The sequence below is a fragment of the Abramis brama genome, assembly GCF_963993115.1.
Source record: "Abramis brama genome assembly, chromosome: 7".
Taxonomy (NCBI): Eukaryota; Metazoa; Chordata; class Actinopteri; order Cypriniformes; family Leuciscidae; genus Abramis; species Abramis brama.
In genome coordinates this window covers 27,516,405-27,542,287 of record NC_139969.1, presented here as the reverse complement: position 1 = coordinate 27,542,287, position 25,883 = coordinate 27,516,405, and the positions used below count along the sequence as shown (strand labels likewise).

The window sequence follows — 25,883 nt, the reverse complement described above, 5'->3', positions numbered from 1 at the left end:
ATCACCGCTAGTTCTTTGACATCGGGGTTTAGTCCAGTATCACCAGTTTGCAATATCAAGCAGCATAACAAACTGACTTTATACAGCTAACATAACTGGAAGTGGCACCGATGACAGCCTTGCACATTCAATTTAAAAATGGCCACACCTACTCTTACATTAAAAAATAAGGTTGATAAAGAAGGTCATATGGGTTTGGAACAACATGAGGGTGGTGAGTAAATTATGACAAGTGTTTTTACCATCAACAGTGCAGCAGCCATCAGGAGGAGGACCCTGCAGGTAAGGCAACGGTGGACTGCTGGTGTCTGAATCTTCTTCCTCATCCATATCATCAACGGAATTGGAGGACTGGCAGTTCACCAGCACATGGCTGGGTGGGTCGGACCTCAGACTCAGGTTCATTTTGGGCTTAATATCTGGAGGGCAGAACCAGGAACAGGTGTGCTATTGCTTTACATATACACACACACGTACATACATATGAGCTTTTTAATGAATGTAAGAGTATTTTTTAAGGAGTGGATTTTCTAAAAATTGGTCAAATAAGCTCTAATACCAAATCATGATCAATTCATGCAAAGGCAAACTATTTGATGGCCTTGCTTACCTTCCAGGTTGCCAGAATACTGATCGGGCTCGAGATACAGCTGTGTGAATACAGGCTGTGGATCACCACTGCTCGATCTTAATGAAGCCTCTATAGAATTGTGTAGAGCTTCTTCAAAGCGGGCAGATTTTAGCTGCCCTGCGTATGAATTCCCCATGATCTGAAATGAAACATACTCATTTTGTTTAAATATATACATAAACACCACATATACACATATAACAATTGGTTCAGTTTTGTTTTGAACTCGAAAAGAAGAACATTTTAATATCTTCAAGGGATTCCATTTATAAGGAAGATGAGAGGGAAGGAGACATTAATGTAATGTTCTGATGGACTGCGTGGAGGAGATTTCAATTCCACCCAGAAGAAGGCTATTTTAGTCTTTCGTAGAATAGCCCTTGAAACCGTTCCTAAAACAACCATCATTAGGACTTTTCTGCAGACTCTGAATTATTTTTGTTCAGACATACTTAACTATAAAATGATGAATCAACTAAAGAAAAGTAAGGAATACTGTCCTGTCAGTAAGTCATTAACACAAACTAAACTCTGATGGGATCATCAAGTCCTTAATGCTAATCTGAAGGGTCTTACATAGCCTTTAAAGGGTTTATTTAGAACTAATTAAGCTAACTGTACATTATCCCAGAGATATTTAACTGCAGACCGGCACAGTTGACCAATAACAATTGGGTACACCAGAGAGACATGAAATACATATTTTAATAAAAATAATTAATAACTGTACCCATTTATTAAAAGTAGTCCCTGACAATCTGTCATGTAATACAGCTGTTAGCATGTAACTAGCAACTTTTACCCTTGAGCTACACATCAGGTATAACCATGACATCTGTTAGACCATCTGCTCTGCATTTACGCTTTCATTTGCACTTCTGATTGCATTTCCTTTACAACAAAAGCTCTGTTTCTGTTTGTGATATGGACGACAATCAAGACAGCAAATTATGACAAATGAGTGTGTCGCCATCAGTGACTCAGCAGGGCCAAAGAGTTCACATAAAAACCCTCAAAGAAAGACAGCTCTCATATTTGATAATTAACTACTTGTATAGAACTGCAACAACATACAAAACATCACATTTTAGCAATATTCATAGGTTTCATTTGCTGTTATCATAGTGAAGGAAACCAGTGTACCTTTGTTTATATTTCTTTAGCAGTAGAAGGACAGGATCACCTCTTCTCCATGGTATATCAAAGTTGAACCACAGTACTCCTGCACCTACAGACATATGGCAAATGGTCAGACACAAGGCAAGTTTCATTTACAGTATAAATACCATATAAATTAACATATGGTACATAACTTGTTGTTTATATATTGGGAAAACAAAGCCAAAATGCACGAGAGATTTGATACTTGAACTGCGCATTGCAAATATCGCAGCATTAGATATTGGGATTATTTTGATTTAAATGCACTGATTGAAGAATTTATTATGGTATAAATCAATAAGAATAATTTGTAGTGAGTATTAATCCATGCATCATCTCAGATCAGACAGTTGTTTGTAAAGTAGAACAGATTGCAGTGATCTTCAACATATGTAGCTGTTAACTGATAACACTGAGGGATGAGTTATATGACACTATGACCTCAAGGGAATGTTTGTGGAACGCATAGGGGAAAGGAACTCCACGTCTCTTACTTCCAGGCTTACACAAAGACTGATGGGACATGTTTTGTTCTTTTGGCCTGGTTAAAACAAGAGTGAAATGCAGTAAAGCCATCAATCAATGAGGTAAATACTTCTGTCAAGAGTCTCCTGAATTTGCAAAGAATATATGACCTGCACACTTTTGAAAATCAGAAAATAAACTATATATGGGGATTTCTATTATTAGTTTTTAAAATCTAGGTTACAAAATTGATTTGTTTGTAAATATACCTCTACCAAGTGACACCAGGATTCGTCTAAAAAAAAAAATACCATTACAATTCATATATTTTATGTCTGTACTTATTTGAAAAAGAATTGCTTTGTGAATGATTACCAAGAAAATCAGATCTAATTGAGATTGCAGTCCTAAGAGGCACATTACCATCAGATCCACTTGAAAAACCTTCCTCTATAAGAATCCACAATGGATTTGGATACGTTTTTTTTTATAAAAGCAAAGAAAACCACGATTAACATGGCAAACTGTTGGTGGGATAATGCATGGTTTATGTGGACAACAAATTGCACACTCTGTTTTACAAACAGCTCACTGGAGGCCTGTTGGGCCAAGTTTCAGCTAATCACTCATCTTGGTACTGTGGTAAACAGAGGCAAATTAAAGTGCCTGAGCATAGTTCTGTCCTACCTTCAGGGCTCCCGGGGTCCAGTTTGACTGCTAATGACATTTAGTGGTGTTAAATGCTAATGTGGACAAGCCTGTAGAGAGCCCTGCCTTTAGGCCAAGAGCTGTTTCAGTCACCTCTTACTGCTTCCATATATGTTTTCAATTTGCTTTCTAATTCTATCTGATTATCCTTACAATGCAAAATGCAAAACTGTCAAGACACATATTTAAATTGAAAAATAGAACCAAGAAATTAATTTAGTTAAATTCTGCTAAAAACAAATATGACACTTAAAGTGTACAAGCAATGAACGTATAGGCTACGTTCTTTCTCTCAGCAAACGGGTTTACCGACAACCAAGGACTTAATGTGACTCAAATAGTGTGTTGCAAGATGGTCCAATACCAAATAAAGAATTCAAAAGCTCTATAAATACAAACAAGGGGATCTTGAAATAGCCAAGAAGGGAAACACATTTTAGGTAGCCAAAACAAAACAAACCGCAGACATAATTATGCAAAGCTACAAAAGTTAATTTGCTTTGCTGGTAAAGTTTGTTTTGTCACAGATTAACAATTTTAAAACAATGTGCTCCAATAGACGCAACAAGTGTAGATTTCAGACCACTATTTGGGTGCCACATGTAGACTTGTGCATTTGTTTTTTGACCTAACTTTGTGAAGTAGATTTTAATATGTTCATTTAAAAGGTCCTATTATTAATAAAAACATGACTTTTTCAGAGTGCAGACCTTTCATTTATTATTCTTGTAAAAGCTTTTGGCATCAGTACCTGAACATGATGGGAGAGTGTTGTTTTATTTCTAATATATTTCTAAAGTAGGTGGAGGTCAAATAAAAGGTTTAAATGAAATGTGCCACATATGGCAGTAAATGTGGTTACAGTCCCTCACTGCACTGTACCTCAAAAGGCCTTTCTCTCAATCCACTCCCTCTTTTGTTTCCTCCCTTATCTGCATAATTACATTAAACTGCTGACAATGGGAGAGGAGAGCTAGCTTTCAATGAACTTTCAATTAACAAATTATACTTAAAAAAAAAAAATCCTGATGAAAATGTAAAAAGTACAAACATACAGATTAAAAACAAGACATTCAAGCAACACACAATTGCATGATTTCAACGATTCATGTCTTTATGTACATCTAAACATAAAAGTAACACTCTACTTCTTAAAGTTTGACTTAGCCCTCATGACTGTCCAATTCACACTTATTTTACATTACCTAAAGAGATATTCACTAAAGGGCAGACAGTATAAAAGGCAAAACTTCAGGGGGGATGGGACAGATTAGCCAATGCAAAAATGCAAATATCTTTAAATAAATGGGGCGCTAAAAGCCATGGCCATTGACACCATGTTAGCAGGAGCCGGCAAGTGTCAAATAATCTAACATGACGCTTCTGTACCTTTCATAAGCAGCCAGGGTGTGGAGTGTGCCTCAACGAGTCCCACTGAAGACCTTAAAGCAGACCACTAAAACACAGCCTATTTCCATAGCAAAAGTCCTTTGGATATCCAAAAGTAGCGTCAAGGCTGAGCGCGACGTGACAGTATTCCTTGTCCTTGCTGCGAGCTAGCAGCTCCCTGGTCATTATAGTCCTGAATCGGGGCAGCAAAGAAGGATTCCAGGAACTCCAGCGGAGCCAACCTCTCTGTCCTGCACTCAGTGGCTCTGGATACACAAACCCTCCAACTCTCACATACACAATCAGCAGGCCCTCCCCCCGTTCCCCTTGCCCCCTCCTTCTTCTTGGCCATTTGCTCTGTGGGGCGAGAGGGGCATTCTCTCAGGACTCATTCATCTTGGCCCTTGCTGACCCCCTAAGGTGACAGATGCTGTTGTGGAGATGACCATACCGCCGAGCGTGTCACAATAGAGGCGAGACGCCTCCGCACGCCACACGCGTGCTGTGCTCGCCACGCACGATGCGCAGATGCCCCTCTCTCAACATGACACCGGAGACTGCTAAGTGCCATGCTCGCAGATGGGGGTACGACGTAAAGCAAAGGATCGTTTTCTTCCCCTTCTGCCACTCCCTGTTTTATTGGGGTTATTTTACTGATAGGGCACACTAATGGCAAACTAGGGACACTTGCTAAAGAATGTGGGGTCAATCCACAGTTTGTCCGTCAGCCTTGCCTGAACTCACGGCCCTCCCCTCACTGGAGGTTGACGATTAACTGAGAATTCAGGCCCATTGTAAATAGCCGAATGGAGAGGACTCATCTGGTCAAAATAACTTGATAGGAGATGTTTTGCACTTTACTGGACTGATCATTTCCTACCGCGAGCCACAGAGAAGTGGCTCAGAGGAAGTGGAGGAGATTTGAACGCAAATACAGGAGGATCGGGTTCCCCTGGTACTTCAGGCTCTCTCTAACAATGACTCCATCTCTCTTCTTATCTCGCAAGATAATAGCAAAATATTGTGACTCAGATGACCCTCTTTCGGGACCTCTGAAAACAGGAACAGTAATTGGTGGTGTTTAAATAAAACAGTACTGCTCCATTTGTTAGCTGGTTCATTACTACTCATCATGGATCTTAATAATCTCGCCCTATTCTGACATAAAAGTGTTACATCAAGTTTCATCAGTCCAACCCTATCAGATGACTTTAAAGGGTAAATTTACACAGTAGATTTAATCAACACAACCGAGATCCTATTTTGTCTGCAGCATGTAGTAGGATTTGTTAATAATTAATAACAGCCTTGTCCATGGAACAAAAAGGTGACTTGATGCAATGGTTCAAAGAGTGTGCTGAGAACCACACCAGTGTAATTCATTTGTCAAAGTTAAAGACACAAAGAATTTGTCAGGCAAACAACAAAACAGCCATGTCAACAAACCAATGCATTAGAGGCAAACACTTGGTACAAAAGAAAAAACTGAAAAACATTTAAATAACCTTGCAGGAAATGTACACAATGTGGTAAAAAAAAAAAAAGAAGGTATTATTCAGTATTTTTTGTAGACTGAATTGTAGATCATTTTTGATCAGACTGTACAGTAAATTATTTTATTCTGTTTTCACAATTCTTGTTGTAGCAAAGACACAACAGTTGGTCTAAATTAAGCCATATACTTCTTCTCACCCTAATAAGAATTAGTAGATAGGGTCTAAAGCAGTATGGGAGTCAGCTTTAAACAATGACACCCCACCCTCAGAGGGCTTTATTAGCCTCCCAGAGTCATTAATGCTGTCATTCCAGCTAATCTGGAGGCTTTGTCTAAACATTGTTTATTTTAATTGCAAGGTTTCTCCTTCAGATACCATTTGGACCACACAATGTCCCCAAATGTATAAGGATTTGTGATCGACAAATGCTTGATATTCGATTTCTGAAACTTTCCCTTTTTTTGTGACAGGCTCTTTGCCAGACTTTTTATCAAGATCGCAAAAAGAAAAAGAAAAAGTATATGAAGATGCAGCACAAGTTCAATTTTCTAGGAAACCGAAGAGATGATTCAAGTTTCTGGCTTTAATACTATCAGACATTAATAGGTCACTGGAAAAGGAGAAAGAGAGCAAAGCGGAGGTTTCCTTTGCTCAATTGAGCTTGTGGGTAGAACAAAAGAGTCAGTGAGTGAGCTGGCCCTCCTCTCGCCCATCCTTCAGCACTGCTTTGAGTCTCCAGCCCTGGGCACTGACAATGGGAAGTATCTTTTCCACTACCACCTGAGAAGAGATGAGTCATGTGGTGGCAGCTCTTTCAACATCTTCTGGAGTTCTGCTTTGTCTTGTTTTTCTACTTCCTTTTGAGAAGCCCTCTATTCTCTTGAGGTACAGCAAAACTGCCTCAGTCATTCCAGACAGACAGCATCATTGTTTAGATCCATTGAGACTAATACAACTTGGTGAATCTTTGGACCAACAAAAGCCCAGTTTGAGGTGAACCACAGCAGAACTAATGAGTACAGAATTCAAGTCTTTAGAAATCTAACTTATTCTTGGCTTCTTTCTGGAGAAACACCCAACCCAGGTTAAATAGGAAAACATAATCCAAGAGGGGCTGCTTAATCTGAATTGGTTTGAGGCCAACCAGAGCAAAAATTCCAAGTTTTAGAGGTATGACTTTTGTTCCTGGCTTTCATTCAGAGAACTGCTCAATCCAAATCCAACTGGATAAATGTAATCCAAATATAGGAAACTTAATCTGAATCTGGACCAACAAATGCTCAGATAATCCAAAGCAGAATTAATGACTCTTGTTCTCTGGCTTCTTTCTCACAATCCAAAACCAATGCCACAAATTTAATTCAAATGGAGCAAATTAATCTAAATTTGGACCAACAAAAGCATAGATTGGGGTAAACCAGAGCAGAATTTTGTGAGTGCTGTATCTAAGGAATGAAAAAAAAAAACTGCTTGATTGTCTTATCGAGTGTGGGTTTTTAGAAGTGTGATGAAATCCTCATCCTCACATGGTTGTAAAAACACAACTGAACATCACATACACGAGGTGAGAGCGGAACGTGATTTTAACGTAGTGACAAATGAGCATCAGCTGGGTAGGAGGGAGAGATTGAGGTGGCAACTGCCACAGCTCATCGTGGTCTTCAGGAGCTATCTACTCAGTGTCAGAAAAAACAAATCCACCCTAACACAGGCCAATTACAACAGCCTGACAATGTCGCTGCCACGTGAAAGCCAATGCTGCCCTGGCACGTTCAGCTTTTCTTACCACATAAGGTCTATCCCGAGCATGAGGCGTGGGGTCTCACGCCACTTGTCACACCGCTGGCAGGTTGTTGTTCCCTCAGCCCTGTGCTCATTTGCCTATTAAAGCCCTCTCAGACTTCCTGCTGGGGTCCTGAAGTGCAAATCGAGGTTTTTCCAGCGAGGCCAACATAACCAGGGCTGTGGAGATGATAACCTCCTCCACTTGGCCACACAAACTAAAGGGGGGGAAGGGGAGGCATGGGGGGAGGCAACACAACAAGCTGAAAGCCAAAGCTGAAATCGGCAGAGGAGAGAAAACCCTGACTGGTCAGCGAGGGATTGGCTCAAGGGGGGTGGAGATAACAGCTTGGGGAGAGGATTAGTCCAGCAGTGAACGGGGGTAGTGGTGGGCCAAGGTTAGCCAGGGTTTAAGGGGGTGGAGGCCTGGGAGGATCAACAAAAGGAGTATTTGGGCAGATGAAGAAGTCATCATCATTAAGCCACTGGAAGTTTACTGTCCAGTTATAAAAGTGACTGGAAAATGAGAGGGGCAAGAGGGCAACCCCGAGATACGGTCAGTAGACTACAGCGGGGTGGGATCGTGGGAGTGCCGGGCTCATTTATTAGAGTCAAAAAACGGTCTTTGTGTGACCGAGGCACTGATTTGAGTGTTGACCTTGCCGTACATTCAGCCAGAGTGAGGGCTTTAATTTAACCTTCAGCTAAATCCTGCATTTAGACAAATGCTTTATGTCAGTGATTAACAAAGGCCCTTCTGAAAACATCCTATTAGTGCAATTCAAGAATACAGGCAAGAAAACTTCGGAAGAATATGAATTTGCAGCACCATATCATTTAATAGGCATATTAGAGATTTTTTAATTTATCGGTTTTGATCAACATTGAATATTTTATTGTGCATGCTCATTTTTTCTATTTTCACATTTAGGTTACCTTTGCCGTCATATAGGCCTAACGCTCACTTATAGTCAATCTTTAAAAACATGAATAATTTAATAACACTGTTAAATACAATCTTTAGCAAATGATGCATGTGAATGAATGAATATCCATTATCAATCTGTACATTATTTTTGTTATGCTTAAATTAAATCATATCATTTAAGACTATTGATTTTAGTTTTTAAAATCAGCCATTTAACAGTTATTGGCCAAAACATGAAACTAATTATCAACCAGAACTGGAGAAGCATTGGAAGAACCCCAAGCATTGGAAAAGCATTGGAGTCCAAATTTCTGAGGTATCTTAATTTAGAAGGCATTCAAAATGATCTGCACAAGTATAAATTCTCAAAGATGGGTTTGTGAAGCTTTGAGCAATCCTGCACATCTGGTTAACTGGAAAAGGTAAACTTTTACACCTCAAAGCCAAACTGTTGGTGCCACATGCTCAAACACACCAATATTGGGAGTTATGTGCATGGACATGACTAGTTTTCTTACATAAGGAGTGGATTCTCAACAATAAAACATTGAGCCCCAAGCTTTATTCCCAAATCTATGGTGTCCATGGGAAAATCAAGTGTGCTGATACCATGACAACAAACAAAGAGCTCAGCCTGGGTGAAGAACAGCAAGGCTGCTCTGGCCAATAAACCAGAGACCTGCCGATGAACCCAACCCTGCATTTTACAACACAGACCACAGCTGTTATTCACTAGGGACAATAATAGTTCAGCTAACGGATTAAATGTATTTTTTTTTTTTTTTTTTGCTATATAATTTGTTATTCGTTTGCCGTTTTGTGCTGATGACTGATGGACATTTAGAAATAGACAATTTTAAGTGTTTATGTTCCAATATAAGTGCTCTTTACTACATTTTGGCTTAAACATTTGGTAAGACCACACATTCACCTCATGGTTCCCAATGGTTTGTTTGTCCTGCTCTTGTTCTCTGGATTAAATTACCTTTATAGTCAGACATTTTTGTTACAGTGTAAAAAAAGGGGTCTTGTTTAATGGCTTTGTGTCACATGAAGCACATATTATCAAAACAGACAAGCCTTATCAGGTGACAAGGGCCAAAGAGAGGTCAGATGTGTTTCCTGACACAATTCCTCCTGCTTTGACGCTTCATCCATCATTATTCAGGCGAGGAATGGCAGTGCTCAAGACACCACTTCAACCAGATGTAACCGAGAGACAAAGTTTAGACAACTATCATAAATATTATTTGACAATACAAGGCAATTCCAACTTTTTTAGGATGAATTTTAAAATGGAAAAGTGGGTAAACCAATTTCCAGTGCTGTTTGGTTGAATCTTTGTCTGATCTTGCACATCAGATTAACTAGAAAAGGTCAATCACAGTTTTACAACCTTTCCTCAAAGCCAAACCACATGTTAATTCTGAATTCTCGCCAAGTTGGCATAAAGCAATTAAATGTAGTTTCCAACAGATATGCACCAAATTAAAATTCTGGCCGGAACTGATAAGCTAATAACTATTTTCATGATATGGCCAATAACTGATAAATGGCTGATGTTTAAATTCTGAACTATTTTGTCTAAAAAAATAAAATCAGTTTTAAATGCTACAAGTGAATTTAGGCATCACAACATAATAATGTATGATATTGAAAGTGGATTATGAGATTTGCAAAACATTTAACTGTTATTAAATTATTAGTGTTTTTATATAATTTTTTAAATATTAACTTTAAGTGGCTGTTAGATGTTGGCAAAAGTAAATGTAAAAATAGGGGAAATGAGCGTGAATGGTTAAATATACATGAAACCATTAAATATAACAATATGGTTCTGATATATTGTAGGAATGCACCTAATTGAAACAATCTCTCTAGTTTAGTAAAAACTGTTCGCATCTGTCAAATTCGTAATTTAAATATTCTTTGACTCTTTGAAACTCAAGTTATACGTCTCTCACTAGACCGCTGTGATGACAAGCAAAATGACAGTAGCCTAAAAGGTACATTTCTGCTTGATTCCATTTTATTATTTTCAGTGTCACCTGGTGCAGATTATTTGCTTCTAAATATGAATTAAATATGACTGAAATTAAGTATTTTGCTGTCATCAACAACAGAACTAAGTAATTTCCAAGGAAATGAACAGCTCAGAGTAGAATCTCAGAGTAGTCACAATATTTATAACATGGAGTGAACACAGCAGAACACAACTGATAATGACGTCAATACTGACAGTTATGCACTGACATGTACAGTACTAAATGTATGGTGGATTTCCAAATGACCACTAGAGTAAGATAAATATCCAAGCAAAAAAAGACTGATGATTTTATGAGAAGATGAGAAGATCAATCCTGTAATCAATTTAAATAAAAGTTTGAAACTCAGAGCAAAGAAACTGCGCTTTCTCCTTCTCAGAGTCACAAAGCCACCTTTAATGAGTAAGTGACAAATGAACAATGAGTGTCTTTAATGTTCTCAGGAAAGACCCCTGTCCTTGCCCCCTCCCTACTTCCTCGCGGAGCGCTCAACTGTATCCATCATGCTCCTCTTCCTGACCCCAGGCAGCCTCTGCCACATCAGGACTGCTTTGTGTGTGTGTGTGTGTGTGTAGTGCGGTAACAGTAGTGTCATGCTGATAAAGCCGAGTGAGTTGCGAGTGAGTTGCAATCCATCCATTAAATATGGATTTTTTTTTTACACAAACGCATCGCTTCACTTCAGAAGGCCTTTATTAACCCCCCAGAGCTGTTTTGAGCACTTATATCACGTATGGATAGGCTTTGATTGACTTCCATTATAAGGCTTGGAAGAGCCAGGACATTTTTTAATATAACTCCGATTGTATTCATCTGAAAGAAGAATGTCATATACACCTAGGATGACTTCAGGGTGAGTAAATCATGGGCTAATTTTCATTTTTAGGTGAACTATCCCTTTAATCCCGCCGTTTTGCCCATTTTCGTTTATCTGGGAGTGACGCACTACCAAGATGGCCGGCTCTGCCCACTTTGGGTTTTAAAAATGCTCTTCAGAAACCTATGGTTGACGTCACGGACACTACGTCCATATTTTTTTACAGTCTATGGGTACCACTAGTGGCGCAGAAACTACATACTTCACCTTTAAAGACCATTGACCGAGCCATAGACTTTAGACATGCGAGAAAGCAATTAAAGAAATCAAACACTTGCCCAACTGCATGTGCTGCACACCATTTCAACTATCTTACAGCAGAAGGTCTAAAGAAGTCTTCTAATCTAACATAAAGAGAGTTTATCTGAAGAGAAGCGACCATCAAGACAGTAGCATATGTTCCTCACGGGTAAATATTTGCCCTCTGTCTTATCATGAGCGGCAAGGCCACAAGTCTGGACGTTTCCTGAGGTCAGATGAGGTCCAGACAAAACAAGAGTACTTTGGATTTCTAATTACTGTATTCAAACTGAGAGATAAAACCCGTAAGACTTTCGTTCATCTTCGGAACACAAATAAAGATCTTTTTGCAATTTGTGTCCCTCCATAGACAGTCTACCCTTACACAAAGAAAATATATTTCCTTCATGGTCAATGGTCAATATATGGTCAATATAATGATTTAATAATATAGAATAATATGATAGAATAATATATTGTGTTAATATATTACAAGGAATTGCCGCTTTTTGAAAAATATGTGACAATATATTTACATATATATCATAATGTATGTAATTTTATATTTATATTTTATATACAGTAATACACTTCATAACATAGATGTACATGTGTATAAATATACTGAACATATATTTACTCGTGCAGTATATATATATATATATATATATCATATATATATATATATATATATATATGATATATATATATATATATATATATATATATATATATATATATATATCATATATAGCTAGTTAACAATAGCACAAGTCAAAAACACTTAAGTATTTAGACACGAGAATGAACCTCAATGGTTCTCGCACGTCAAACAAACATGCCTGAGCTTCTATTTACCATAACTGATGTGTGTGTTGATAAATATTTATGTGAATAAAAGCCTAAATTAAATCTGTTCATCATATAAATTGAGTCTCTTCAGAAAACTAAACCACTCAATTCATATGGATTAGTTTTACGATCCCTTTATGAACTTTTTGAAGTGTCAAAGTGTCAGTTGCGTAGCTGTCAATGGAGGGACAGAAAGCTCTCAGATTTCATCAAAAAGATTCATTTGTGTTCCGAAGATTAACCAAAGTCACAAAGGTTTAGGCCGAAATGGGGGTGAGTAAATGATGACTGAACTTTCCTTTTAGTCTATACAGTATTCTGGTCTCTTGTTATGCAGGTATATGAGCCTGTAGGATTTATTTTCTTCTGTTTTAACTTCTGCCAGGTGAATATTGTAAATCTGATTGCTCAAAAAAAAGCACAACATTCCTTAAACAGAGCAGGATGAGTTATGTGCCAAAATAATAATTATAAAAGCCTTGGAAAGCACCATAAGACTAGTCTATGTAAAACACAGACACACAATATTCAACAGTATCATATAATTTCTTCAAAATCAATGGCTTTCAGTAGCTGTTATCCTCTAATAAGAGGAAGATCCTCTGTGTTTACTATTAGTGGGAGTCTAAGGAAAGCTATGGGACTGGATTTATTAGGAAAACATCTCTGTTTGGCCAGGATCCATTTATTCATGCAGTGTTTTTCTGAGATCAGGCGAGAATTCAGAGTCAACTGTCTTTTCTCTCTCTGTCTCAGCTAGAATGTGGAGTCCAACATTGGTCGTGGTCACCGTGACTTTGGCCAGCCCGCCCCTGTTAGCTTTCACTCCCCACCCCTCACCCCATCTCCCCTGAGCTAGTATTGGTGACCTTGAGCTTAGCCGAGTGTGTGAGAGGCTTCAGAGCACAGAAGAGGTCGAAGAATGCTAAAAAAAAATTTGGCTAGAGCTCTAGGTTTAATTAAAACAGAGTGTGGAAAAGAAACAGAGCGTGATTTTTATGAGGTTCATCGCCTTCTCATAGTGAAGGAATCTCTGAAGCATTTCCAAGTGAAAATGCCAAGTTTGACAGGTTCATTCAGTACAGCCAAAGAATGTAAAAAAATGTTGTGAAGTATTTGTGCATGTGTCGGATAATAGCAGGTATAAAAATGCAGAGATCAGGGTGGTGGATACAGCTCTATTTACGGCTATAGTAAATTTGACCTTTCGAGTCATAAAAATAAGAACAGGTTGAAGAGCTTCATGGTTTTAGTGATCTGAGTGAATAATGAATACTCAAGACATTTGTGTCCTGCAAAATAATTTTTTAAAAAGTGGCATCTAACAAATCACGTTAGCAGCAGGTTTCCAGAAAAGGCACAGCTCATGAAAAACACACTCTGTACTCTGTTAAGGCAAAAAAATCAAGTTACTCTTGATTGCAATTTTTCACAATTTCCATGTGAACAGCATGTACTTGAGCAGACAAGCCAAAATAAAGGGCAAATCAGGTTACAGGTACAGAGAGAGAGAAGAATTAAATACTGAAATAAACCAGAGGACAACCTCAACTACCATAACACACAGAGGCCATGAGAGGTATTAAACAGCTATTGAATAATACCTTCTCTCGTCCACAGTCAGGACTAGGCCTTTCTGATATTCCTCTTCGAATCCATTTATGTTGGTTCTGTTTACCCTGCTCTTATCCATGTTAGGCTGCATGGATTGGATGGGAGGGAAGTTCTTGCCCAGAACAGAACCATACCGCCAATCCAAACTGTAAGCTAATTGTCAATCATCTTTGTGGACCTGAAAGAACTTATTTTAATTCACCCCCTCAACAACAGTTTTTTGTCTCTGAAGAACCAGCGTTGCCTTTTGATTTGAAAAACCTGGACACATGAGGTAGCCTATAAGTTTAAAAGCGTGATTTCCAGACCTGGAAAAGTTAATGTAAATGAATAAAAGCCCTACTCCATGGGCATTTTTATAATGAATTTACATTTTGCTAGTTATGCCAAGCTCTAAAACATGTTATCTGCTATATCATTATCTGGTAAACCACAAAAAAATGTCATGGGCCCTCGAATACTGCTGTGGACAATAGGGCTCCGGAAGTCAAAACATTTGAGAACCAAACTGTTGAAATGAACAGGGCCCGGTTCCCCAAAACGTTCTTATCGCTAAGTAGTTCTTAACCTATTCCTTAACCTCTCTCTTAACGTTATGGCATGATTCCCGACACATTCGTACGCTAAGTATATCTTCTGTAAGTCACACTTTCGTAAGGTTGGTCTGGACCACTCTTAGCTTTACCTTATCACTGTTGCAGGTCTATACGAATATCATTCTGAAGTTTTAATACACCCAGACAGTGTTCAATTAGGCTAATTCAAGTGTTTTCATGCAAAGAATAAAATTGTCATTACACTGATTGTTGTTAGATTTTTAATTATATTATTATACAATATTATTAATTTAATTAAAAAGCGCTTTTAAAGGCCAGTGAAAGCATAGGCTACTGTCAGTTAAGTCCTATTCAGACGCTAATATTGTTTCTCATGGGCTTGTATGGTATTTTAAACATTTATAGGGGTGAGTCGGTGATTTTAGTGCCGTCCGAATCCATAATATCAGTGTTTTTTCTCACCCAGCCCGCGTAAAAATCCCTGGCCAAATTAGCACCTACTGTTTTTTGACAAACAGGTCGTGTGGTAATTTAATTGCCGTCTGAATCCACATCTCTGAGTTTACAAGAAGAGATTCAAAATCCACTGTTTAAACCCTTTTTGATCATTGCCGAGCACCGTACGTAAGATGTACACTTTTATTACTGAAATGCTGGAAAGTATTTCCAAGAACAATATTTCATCGCAGCTCCACCTCAGCGAACAAAAATGGGAAAGAGAAGAAAGCACGTACACATTTTAAATAGTTATTATGGCAGCAATTTAAAAATATGTAGGCTAGGCTATTATAGGCTATTATAGTTTGGATTATTTTTTATAATATCCCATGAGTCCTAATAAATGCAATTTCAACTATTTCTGAAGTGTTTCTTTTATAAAGAACACCGCTTTCTCACATAAACAGCCCCTGCATGAGAGAATAATTGATTCTCGAGCCATCAATATCAACCAATTCAGCACCATCGCCCTGGACAGCACCTGGTAACGTCGCACATAAGAAGGTATATCTTAAGCAGCTTCCTAAGGTATGGTTCGGGGAACACACTTAGGAACATAAACAACTTTGGTAAGATATATCTTTCGAGTCTTCTTAGCGCACTAAGAGTGAGCGTTATCGGGGAACCGGGCCCTGTGCGTTTACACTGTACTTTAGTTAGTGTGTAATGTTGTTGTTAGAGCATAAACAACATCTGCAAAAGTTACAACGCTCAAAGTTCAAAGCAAAGGAAGATATTTGCTTTTAAAGAAATTGTTTTTTAAGGACTACAACAAATGGCTGGTAGGGACTACAGGACATTCCTCCCAGGTTAGTGACATCACCAACCTTAAAATGTACATAAGTAGAGCACATTTGTGAGTCTGCTCAAACTGTCGCATCCGTCTTTTCACATGCAATACAGTACGTAACAGAAATGCAATCGCATGTCACTCTGTAGGCAACTTATAACAGTTCCCACACGAGCGATTTTATAGATTATCTTGATAGAATATGCTAATAGAAGATAGTTAACTCCACATCAACTACATAAATTCATCAACTAACCATTCAGAAACGTCCTGTTGCATTCTATGTGTTGTCACTTCTTCTTGCGTCTCTCCATCATTGTCCGACTGCAGTTTAAACATGAAGGCAGAACAGTTTCTGACATTTTAGTACATGTCTGTGTGAAGTAATCAGAGCTGCTAACACACACACACACACACACACACACACACACACGAAGCTCCGCCCTCTGTGCCGGGAGCAGCAGCTCATTTGCATTTAAAGGGACACACACAAAACGATTTTTACTGACCCTCAAAAAGGGACAATTTTAACATGCTGTAAAAAATTATCTGTGGGGTATTTTGAGCTAAAACTTCACCTACACACTCCGGGGACAACAGAGACTTATTTTACATATTGTAAAAATGGGCATTATACCACCCCTTTAATGTCCTATTATGAAGCAGACATGCCTGTATGCGCTCGCACTATTGTGCTGGAAACTTTATATATTGATAAGAGATTGCACAAACACAAAAACATTCAGAACATTCAGCTTTTATCTTATCCATGCTGGCAAGTAATCATGGTACCACTCAACGTGAATTATATAAATCATTTCAATAGCACGACCATTCAAAACCCGAGGGTCAACCATGGCGCATAGTAAAACGATCACCAACAGAATCTTTTTGGGCTGGGATTAATGTAAACACAGATATTGGATACCAGTCGTGTCTAAAGTGAATGTTAACAGGCGGGAAAAACATTGCATTAAGGCTTTCAGGGTAAACGCAGCCAATAGAACATAGTCAAAATAATCGATTTTTTTAAATTATTGGAGATTATTATGTTTACAAGAAAATACTATTACAGTCTTTCTACTTCAAAATTAGTGTTACTCGCCATGTAATTATTTGTGAAATTTATAAGCAACTTCTAAGTACAAAAATGGTTTCTTCACCATTTTTTTTCAATACAACAGACATATTAAAATTTTTGATATAATAGAGAGAAGTGCATATTTTATGATAAATCTAAAGGTTCCTGGCTCAAATGCAGAGATAAGCATTGCTAATCTAGTGTTGAACTGCAGTTATGTGGGACAGCGCTCACACACAGCCTCCTCGTCCTTCATCGTGACATGTCTTCCTTCAAGCCGAGCTGCTGGCAACCTCTTAGATTTGTTTCCAGTCATGTTTCCTAACAAATGACTGGAGGCCGGTGCAGATAAGCTGTGCGTGCTGAAGACATTAGCCTTTTGAAGGAGAGGAGGAGGACCCATCTGCTCCAGATAAGGGCCGTCCTGCTCGTCAGCGCCCAGGATAACCATGACAGGACAAGGAGATGCACATCCATCTGTGCCACATCCCAGAACACAAACACATCAACACAATCCTCTGTGCTCTTCCTTCCTTTTAAACTGTACAAACACAGTTCACTTACTAAAACAACTGGGGCTGCGATTCAATGCCTGAAATCTGCTCTCTTTGTAAACACATAACGATCATAACAATCACACATTCACAGCCTTGTACTTAATGTCAGGGCCATAACCACTACAGACACTGAGGGTACATGTCCATCCAAAATTAGGTTCTTAAACATTTACATTGCCTCCACCTCCAACTTTGAATATTTGGTGAGGTTCTTGCTCAAAATCATGGTCAGATATACTTGTGTATAATGTTATTAAACACATAACACTAATATAAAATATTAATACTGGGGTCTTGCTCTCTAAATATTAGTTTAAACATTCATAGTAAAATTTTCAATTATGCAAATCATCCTTTTTTAATTTTCTTACTGTAGTTTTAGTATATGGGTAGTTGAGATGAAATTTCAAACCAGATTCTTGTGTACTGACATGTTACATTCAAGTAAAACTATTTTAAAAGAAACGCTGTCCAATTCTAAGCTGAGAGAATATTTGTTATTAAACATAAAAAAAAAAAAACATTTGTCACATCTGCAGGCAAAAAAGTGATTAAAAGGTGAAAACTATAGATATTCTAGAAAACCTTTTCCTTAAATATATATAAATTTGAACCTAAAACCTAAAAAATGTCTAATACCAATATAAGGTTGTTTATTTATTATTTTAAAAGTTTAATAAATTGAGACCATTTCATAAAATCGTTTCTGTCCAAGGCTGCATATTATTTATTTTGTTGTTGGTTATGCTTTATCTTGTACAGTAAAACTTGATGCGGGAAAAAAAAACCAGGGTGACAAAATGTAAGAAAACAGCTTTCAGGTCCAAACAAAGATATATTGGCTGATGTGAAGGGCTTCGGAGGGGAGCAGCCCACCTCCTGAGAAACGATCAATGCACATGAAAGCAAGAGGTCACCAACCTTTGACATCTCCATTCAGAGGGGGGAGGGGATGTGATCTTTTGTAAAATTAGCTACATTGATCCAATTGTGAGATATTGTCGAATCCAACCCCAGACTGTGCAGCAGACAGTTCTTTGAAATGTGTCTTTCCACAGCTAAATAATGACACCCAAACTCTTTTGGACACACACACACACACACACACACACACACACACATATATATATATATATATATATATATATATATATATATATTAAGATTAATAATAACAAATCAATTAAATTAAATAATAGACTAATTGAAAAGCTTGTATTTTGTCATATGAAAGTAAATATTGTAAAATAATTTAAAAGAATTCATCACATTTGAAACTAATCTCTAACTTATCTTTACTATTAGTGTGATATTAATCAGTAATTAGAGAACGTTTAGATGCTTTGGCTCATATTAAATCAATCAATATCGGAGCTCCCTCTGTCTTTTTTACGCACAGGGAAAGACAATACAAAGAATTGTTTCGTGCATTCTTGCCCTGTCGTTAAAGAAGGGGACAGGTTAAAAGTTTACAAGGGGCCAGGCAGAAGACAGCCAGGTCTCTGCTGCAACAGGACAGGGGTCACTGCTGATTCCCAGAGCCGTCAGGTGTGTGTGTGTGTGTGTGTGTGTGTGTGTGTGTGTGTGTGGGTGGTGGTGGTGGGGCACCATTTGATCACATTAAACTTCAAGGCGGAGATAAACGTAATTTCAAATCGAGCATGCAGTGTTGAGCAAAGAATGTTTTTTAACGTCAGATTGAATTTATGACAGACAAAAAAAGAAGGTCATGGAGTGTCATGGACAGATGGTCAGATGCACCAAGAACACTTTATGACAGATACTAGAGGTCAAGGAATGGTCAGTTTGTACAGTGTCATTACCACCTTGGACTGTTTCACATAATACTGTGTTGAAAACAAAATATCTGTATCAAAGTTGTGAGATTCATTGTGACAAAGCACTCTCAAAGCAATTATAATGACAACTATCTAATGAGACCATAGCAATTATAATGAGCAATCTATATGCTTTAAATTTAAATCAAAACTCTGTTAGTACACTGTAAAAAAATTCTAACCCTCCCAAATCAAAATTTTCAAGTGACCGATAACATCTAAATTTTTCAATTGGCCCAAGTGAAATTCTTGTTGCAATAGTCTGTTAACATTGGCTCAATGAGAAATAATACTTCATACTAATTGAAAAATTTAGATGTTATCGGTCACTTGAAATTTTTGACTTGGTGGTAGTTAATGTATTAACTAACATGAACTAACCATGAGCAATACATTTTCTACTGTATTTGTCAATCTTTGTTAATATTAGTTAATAAAAATGCAACTGTTCATTGTTTCTTCATGTTACGATGTATTACAACTAATGTTAACAAAGACAAATTTTGATTTTAATAATGTATTAGTAAATAGGAAAATTAAAGATCTTTTCAATGATGGTAAGCAGCCAAAAGTTATATTGCTAGAAAACAGTTTAAATATTTGTAACATTGGAGTTTTCTGTACTCTGCCTAAGGGGACAATATCACTGAACCAGAATATTCAAGAGAAATGTATAAATGTCTAAGTATTACAGAGGCAAAGGACAAAAAAAAAAAAAAAAAAAAGACCATGCAAAATATTACGTATTCTTACAGGAGAAGATGGCACATTTGAAGGGTTTGGAGTCTTTTGAAACTTGTAAAAAATATGTACAAAAGCCATGCAAAACCCAAATAAATATACTGTTAAAAACACAAGGTGTCAACCAAATTATTGAGAGACAAAAAAGCAATAAAATAGAAAAAAATAGTAAACTGTTTGCCAAGTATATTACTTAATGTTTGTGCTGACTTGGAGCTTAGTACAGAAAAATATTTCCTAAATTTAAATTCTGCAGTTCCACTATAGAATGACAAAAAATCCTAAGGGTTAGTTCCCCCCAAAATAAAAATGATCCCACAGTTTACTCACCACCTCAAGCCAACCTAGGTGTATGTGACTTTGTTCTTTCAGCCAAACACAATCGGAGTTATATAAAAAAAATATCCTGGCTCTTCACAGCTTTATAATGGGAGTCAATAACTGAGATTTTGAAGCCTAAAAAAGCACATCCATTCCATCATAAAAGTAAACAATATGTCTCCAGGGGGTTAATAAATGCCTTCTGAAGCAAAGCAATGCGTTTTTGTAATAAACCTAGGTCTAGGATGGCTTGAGGGTGAGAACATTATGGGATAATTTTCATTATTGGGTGAACTAGACCTTTAAGAAATGCGATACTGCCATAAAACAACCCTTATAGACTCAGGTAACACTTTAACAAAACAGTAACATGTACATGTAACAAAAAAAAAAATATATATATATACATTATATATATATATGTAACAAAAAATAAATAAATAAATAAAAATATAGATATACAGTATATAGATACAATAGGCCAACCTGACTTTGAACACAAGAGGGCAGTATAGCACTATGAATGACATAATTTATTTATTTTTTGGACTAAAAAAACATTCTGGATGTTTTTAAACTTAAACAATTATTAATTTGACATACATTTACATTTTTAGAAGATAGGAGGTTTTTAGTGTTTCCGTTTTTGACATTACTTTAATCCCTCGCCATAGCAAAACCGTTTGAGATATTTATTATCTGTTTACAATTTAGCATCTTTAATGTATTTTCATCATGTTGAAAAAGTTTGGTGGGAATAAAATAAACCACTTAAGAGGAGTGGGTAAAAATTCAGAGGCTGATTTTGCAAAGAAATCCACATTCAAACCAAAATATCTGACTTCCTGATGCTCGGAGCTAATGACTGTAAATTAGAAAATTGTCCGGCTCGATGAGACCAATATGTGTACTGATTTTTGTGACTGTACATAAAATTAGCCCCCTCACTTTTGTCAAAAGCATTTAGAAAGTGACACTTCCTGCTGCCAGTTGGTGGCGATATAACTTATGTGTCTGTCGAGTTTCATCCAATTTGAAGCATGCTAAGAGTCTTAAAAGCATCCAAAAAGAATATTAAAGTTTGATGCGTTGACACGGCAACAGTATCTAAGATATCAATAATCCTTCCACAGGTCTACATCTGCTGTGGGTCTACATTATACACATAAAATTTGAAGCAAATCGGGTAAAAATAAGAGAGTGACTTCAAAGCATTTTGAAAGTGACAAACTTCCTGCAGCCAGTTGGTGGCGCTATAACTTTGACTCACAATAGTCACATCCATGTGATCGGCCTCTTACAACGAACACACTGCTGAAGTTTCCTCAAGATCAGTTATGGCTCGTTTCCACTGAGCGGTACGGTACGGTACGGTACGGTACGGTACGGAACGGTACGCATTTATTTGCGTTTCCACTATCAAAAGTTGTGAATGGTACCAAAATGCCGAACCGTACCGTACCACTTTTTAGGTACCCTTCCATTGGGGTACCTAGCACAGTGGTACGGTACTAAAAGGTGGAGCTAGACTCACTGCAGGACGTTGATTGGTTGACAGAGAATCGTCACTTGCGCGTGCTACAAGGGGAATGACAACATAAGAAGCGCCATTTTTTAATATAGAGTTTAATATAATACTGTTACTGTGTCACGAAATGTAATTTTAAGAGTTTTTCAGGCGAGAATGTAGTTGTTAAAAGCTCAAATCTGTGGTTTATTTATAAAGATGAATTATATCACACCCCGGTTGTGATCCATGGGATCAGCGGGCGCTCGGCGCTCATGTTTCCCGGCTGGATGAGCCTTTCCTCGGCTAGTTCTTCTGACGTTCGCCGCTGACTCCGACGGTAGTGGTTAAACATGAGATATAATTTGTCTTGTGTAGACCTAACGGGCGATCTATGGTCTCGTGAATATATAATTCGTTCCCTGTCAATCGTTTTGGCTGAGGGCTAAGTTTAGTTTCATATTATAGGCTATTTGTATTTAACTTTACTGTTGTAATGTTAGACTAGAGCGCTGCATTTGAATATTTGACTGAATTGTTTGCTTTATTTCTTATTGTATAGCTTCTTGTACCTTTTACTTAAACTTTTATATTGGCTATTATTGATAAAACTGAAATTTTACAAAAAGAAATATGGTTTCTTGTCATTTTTTTATTACAAGATTATCACTGATGTTTATTGCAACATTTGTCTGGAATATGTTTTTTTTTTTTTTTTTTTAACGAAAAGAGGTAACGGTTGTGTTTTAAATTTCGTTTTGTTATAAATAGAATAACGTATAACGTGCAGTGAATAATCAATATGCGTTGCGCATGAACCACATTTGTGTCCCTATAATGTTTAATTTATTTAAATGAAAACGAAAAGAGGCAGAGTGGTGTTTTATAACATATTTCGTTTTATTGTTGCTTAAAATGTACATACAGAGTAACAGAGATAACCGGAGTAGCAGAGCGAGCTGAGTGACGCTTTTAAGAACGCGCTGTACCATTTGCATGTAGGAGTCGCACATGGCAAGTACAAACTTTGCGTACTTGATATTGAGAAAAGCCTAATGTCGGCGCTTGTCTTCTTGTGACAAACATGTCGAGGAGCAAGAACAAGATCTGCTGTATGTCATCCATTGTAGTTTACTATGTTCTTCTTCGCGCGAAAATGACGTCGATCGAAACACCACGCCTATCAAGTAAGGGTACTGTTGGCAGTGGAAACGCTAGCCAGATCATGGTTAACAGACCCGAACCGTACCGTACTGTCCCGTACCGTACCGCTCAGTGAAAACGAGCCATTAATGTATGCAGAAGTTATAACACACTTCCTGTCCATTATTCCCAATAAATTCGTTTCCTCACCACGGCCAAACCGTTCGAGATATCAAAAATCCGTTCGCAAGAATTCATCCTCAATGTCTTGACTTCATTCACACCGAGTTTGGTGGCGATCGGATGAATTCCCTAGGAGGAGTATTTCACATTCCATTGTATGCGTTTTCCAAACAACGTATAATAACCGACTTCCTGTTGGGCTTTTGTAAAACTTAGAGCACGAAAGTTGTTCGGCCCGATGAGATCTATATGTGTACTGAGTTTCATATTATTACATGCAAGTGTGTTTGATATATGGACCAAGATTTCGGACCCCATTCCAGGGGGCGCTGTCGAGCCCCCCTGCCACGCCCGGGTACCAGCTTCAGTCCGGCCCTGATGGCCGCGGGTTCTGACCTGTGTGCAAAGTTTCAAGAGTTTTTGAGCATGTTAAGGGCCCCAAAAGTGGCAAAAAGGCCAAAAAAAAAAAAAAAAAAAAAAATAAAATATATATATATATATATATATAGCTGGCTTTGGCCCTTCATCGCTGCTCGCAGCTATATTTATATATATATATATATATATATATATATATAAAAGACAAAATATTACTTGTCTTACCTTATTCTGATTTTATGATACACTCAAAATATTCCACAACATTGATTAACGTTGATTAAAATTAAAATATTCTCACCGTCACATACCTAGTATATTTTTATATAGATACAATAGGCCTACCTGATTTTGAACACAAGAGGGCAGTATAGCACTATGAATGACATGATTTATTTATTTTTTGGACTAAAAAAACATTTTGGCTGTTTTTAAACTTAAACAATTATTAAATTAAAAAAAAAAAAAAGAATAAAATGGGTTTAGTTCTGATATTTGTATAATTTTATATAGAAATAAATGGTGTATAATTACATTTTTAGAAGTTATGAGGCTTTCAGTGTTTCCATTTTTGACGTTACTTTAATCCCTCGCCATTGCAAAACCGTTTGAGATGTATTATCCGTTCACAATTTAGCATTTTTAATGTATTTTCATCATGTTGAAAAAGTTTGGTGGGAATAAAATAAACCACTTAAGAGGAGTGGGTAAAAATTCAGAGGCTGATTTTGCAAAGAAATCCACATTCAAACCAAAATATCTGACTTCCTGTTGGTCGGAGCTAATGACTGTAAATTATTAATTCTTAATCATTATTAATTATTAATATTAATCAGTCCGCAATTTAGCATCCTCAATGTCTTGACTTCATGCACACCGAGTTTGATGGGGATTGAATTAATTCTCTAGGAGGAGTGTTTCAAATTCCACAGCAAGCGTTCTCCAAACAACCCATAATAGCTGACTTCCTGTTGGGCTGGCGTATAACTTAAGAGTGCGAAAGTTGTTTGGCCCGATGAGATCTATATGTGTACCGAGTTTCATATTAATTCATGCAAGCTCATTTTATCTATGGACCAAGTTTTTTTTTTTTATCTATGGACCAAGTACCGTACCCCATTCAAGGGGGCGCTGTTGAGCCCCCCTGCCACGCCCGGGTACCAGCTTCAGCCCAGCCCTGATGGCCGCAGGTTCTGACCTGTGTGCAAAGTTTCAAGAGTTTTCGAGCATGTTAAGGGCCCCAAAAGCCCCTGAAACCTTAAAAAACAATTATATCTCGAGTTTCATATTATTACATGCAAGCGTGTCTGATTTATGGACAAGTGTTCGGATCCCGTTCCAGGGGGCGCTGTCGAGCCCCCCTGCCACGCCCGGGTACCAGCTTCAGCCCGGCCCTGATGGCCGTGGGTTCTGACCTGTGTGCAAAATTTCAAGAGTTTTCGAGCATGTTAAGGGCCCCAAAAGTGCCCGAAAGGTTGACAAAATAATAATAATAATAATAATAATAAATAATCCTACCGAAAACAATAGGGCCTTCGCCCTTTCAGGGCTTGGGCCCTAATAATAATAATAAATAATCCTACCGAAACCAATAGGGCCTTCTAACTAACCCTGAACCAAACCCTAACCCTATAGTAAGTACATGTAGTTACTTAATATTACTCAGTACTTAAATGTATAATTACACTGTAACAACGACACCTTAAAATAAAGTGTAACCGAAACTCACAACTAAAACTGCTTTATTTCACCACTCTCTATACTTGATTCTGACTGGTCATCAATCGCAGCATTCCGTAGTCAAATATTTTGTATAATGACATGTAATAAGAGGGTTAATATACAGTCAGGGTGATACCTCTCTGGTTCACATCAGGGTCCTGAACAACATTATCCCTCACTTACCTTCTTATTACTTTTATCTAGTCATTTTTTTGTTTCAGCTAGTGGTGATTTGTGTGTGAGGCAAATACTGAATGAGCAGGAATTGTACAAACTGAACAGTGCGTCCTGAAATGTCTATAAAACACATAATAACTCAAATGGATTTCCAAAAATTCAGCCTGCCAAGAAACACTATACACTGCACCACAGTAATACC

The 25,883-nt window shown here is 37.6% G+C and overlaps 1 protein-coding gene across 5 annotated transcripts in view; it reads right to left on the bottom strand.

Moving 5' to 3' along the window:
* greb1l (GREB1 like retinoic acid receptor coactivator) overlaps positions 1–25,883 on the bottom strand; it is a 57,493-nt gene that overhangs the window by 24,679 nt on the left and 6,931 nt on the right. For 4 of the 5 annotated variants that reach the window (XM_084119375.1, XM_084119376.1, XM_084119377.1 and 1 more), the window contains 3 exons: positions 1,775–1,859; positions 611–770; positions 243–419 (listed from right to left, as the gene is read on the bottom strand). In XM_084119375.1, the coding sequence (XP_083975501.1) occupies positions 243–419; positions 611–767 (334 nt within the window). In that variant the 5' untranslated portion in view covers positions 768–770; positions 1,775–1,859. Of the gene's footprint in view, positions 1–242; positions 420–610; positions 771–1,774; positions 1,860–4,354; positions 4,598–25,883 lie in introns of those variants that run through there. The other variant, XM_084119378.1, reaches the window with a different exon arrangement.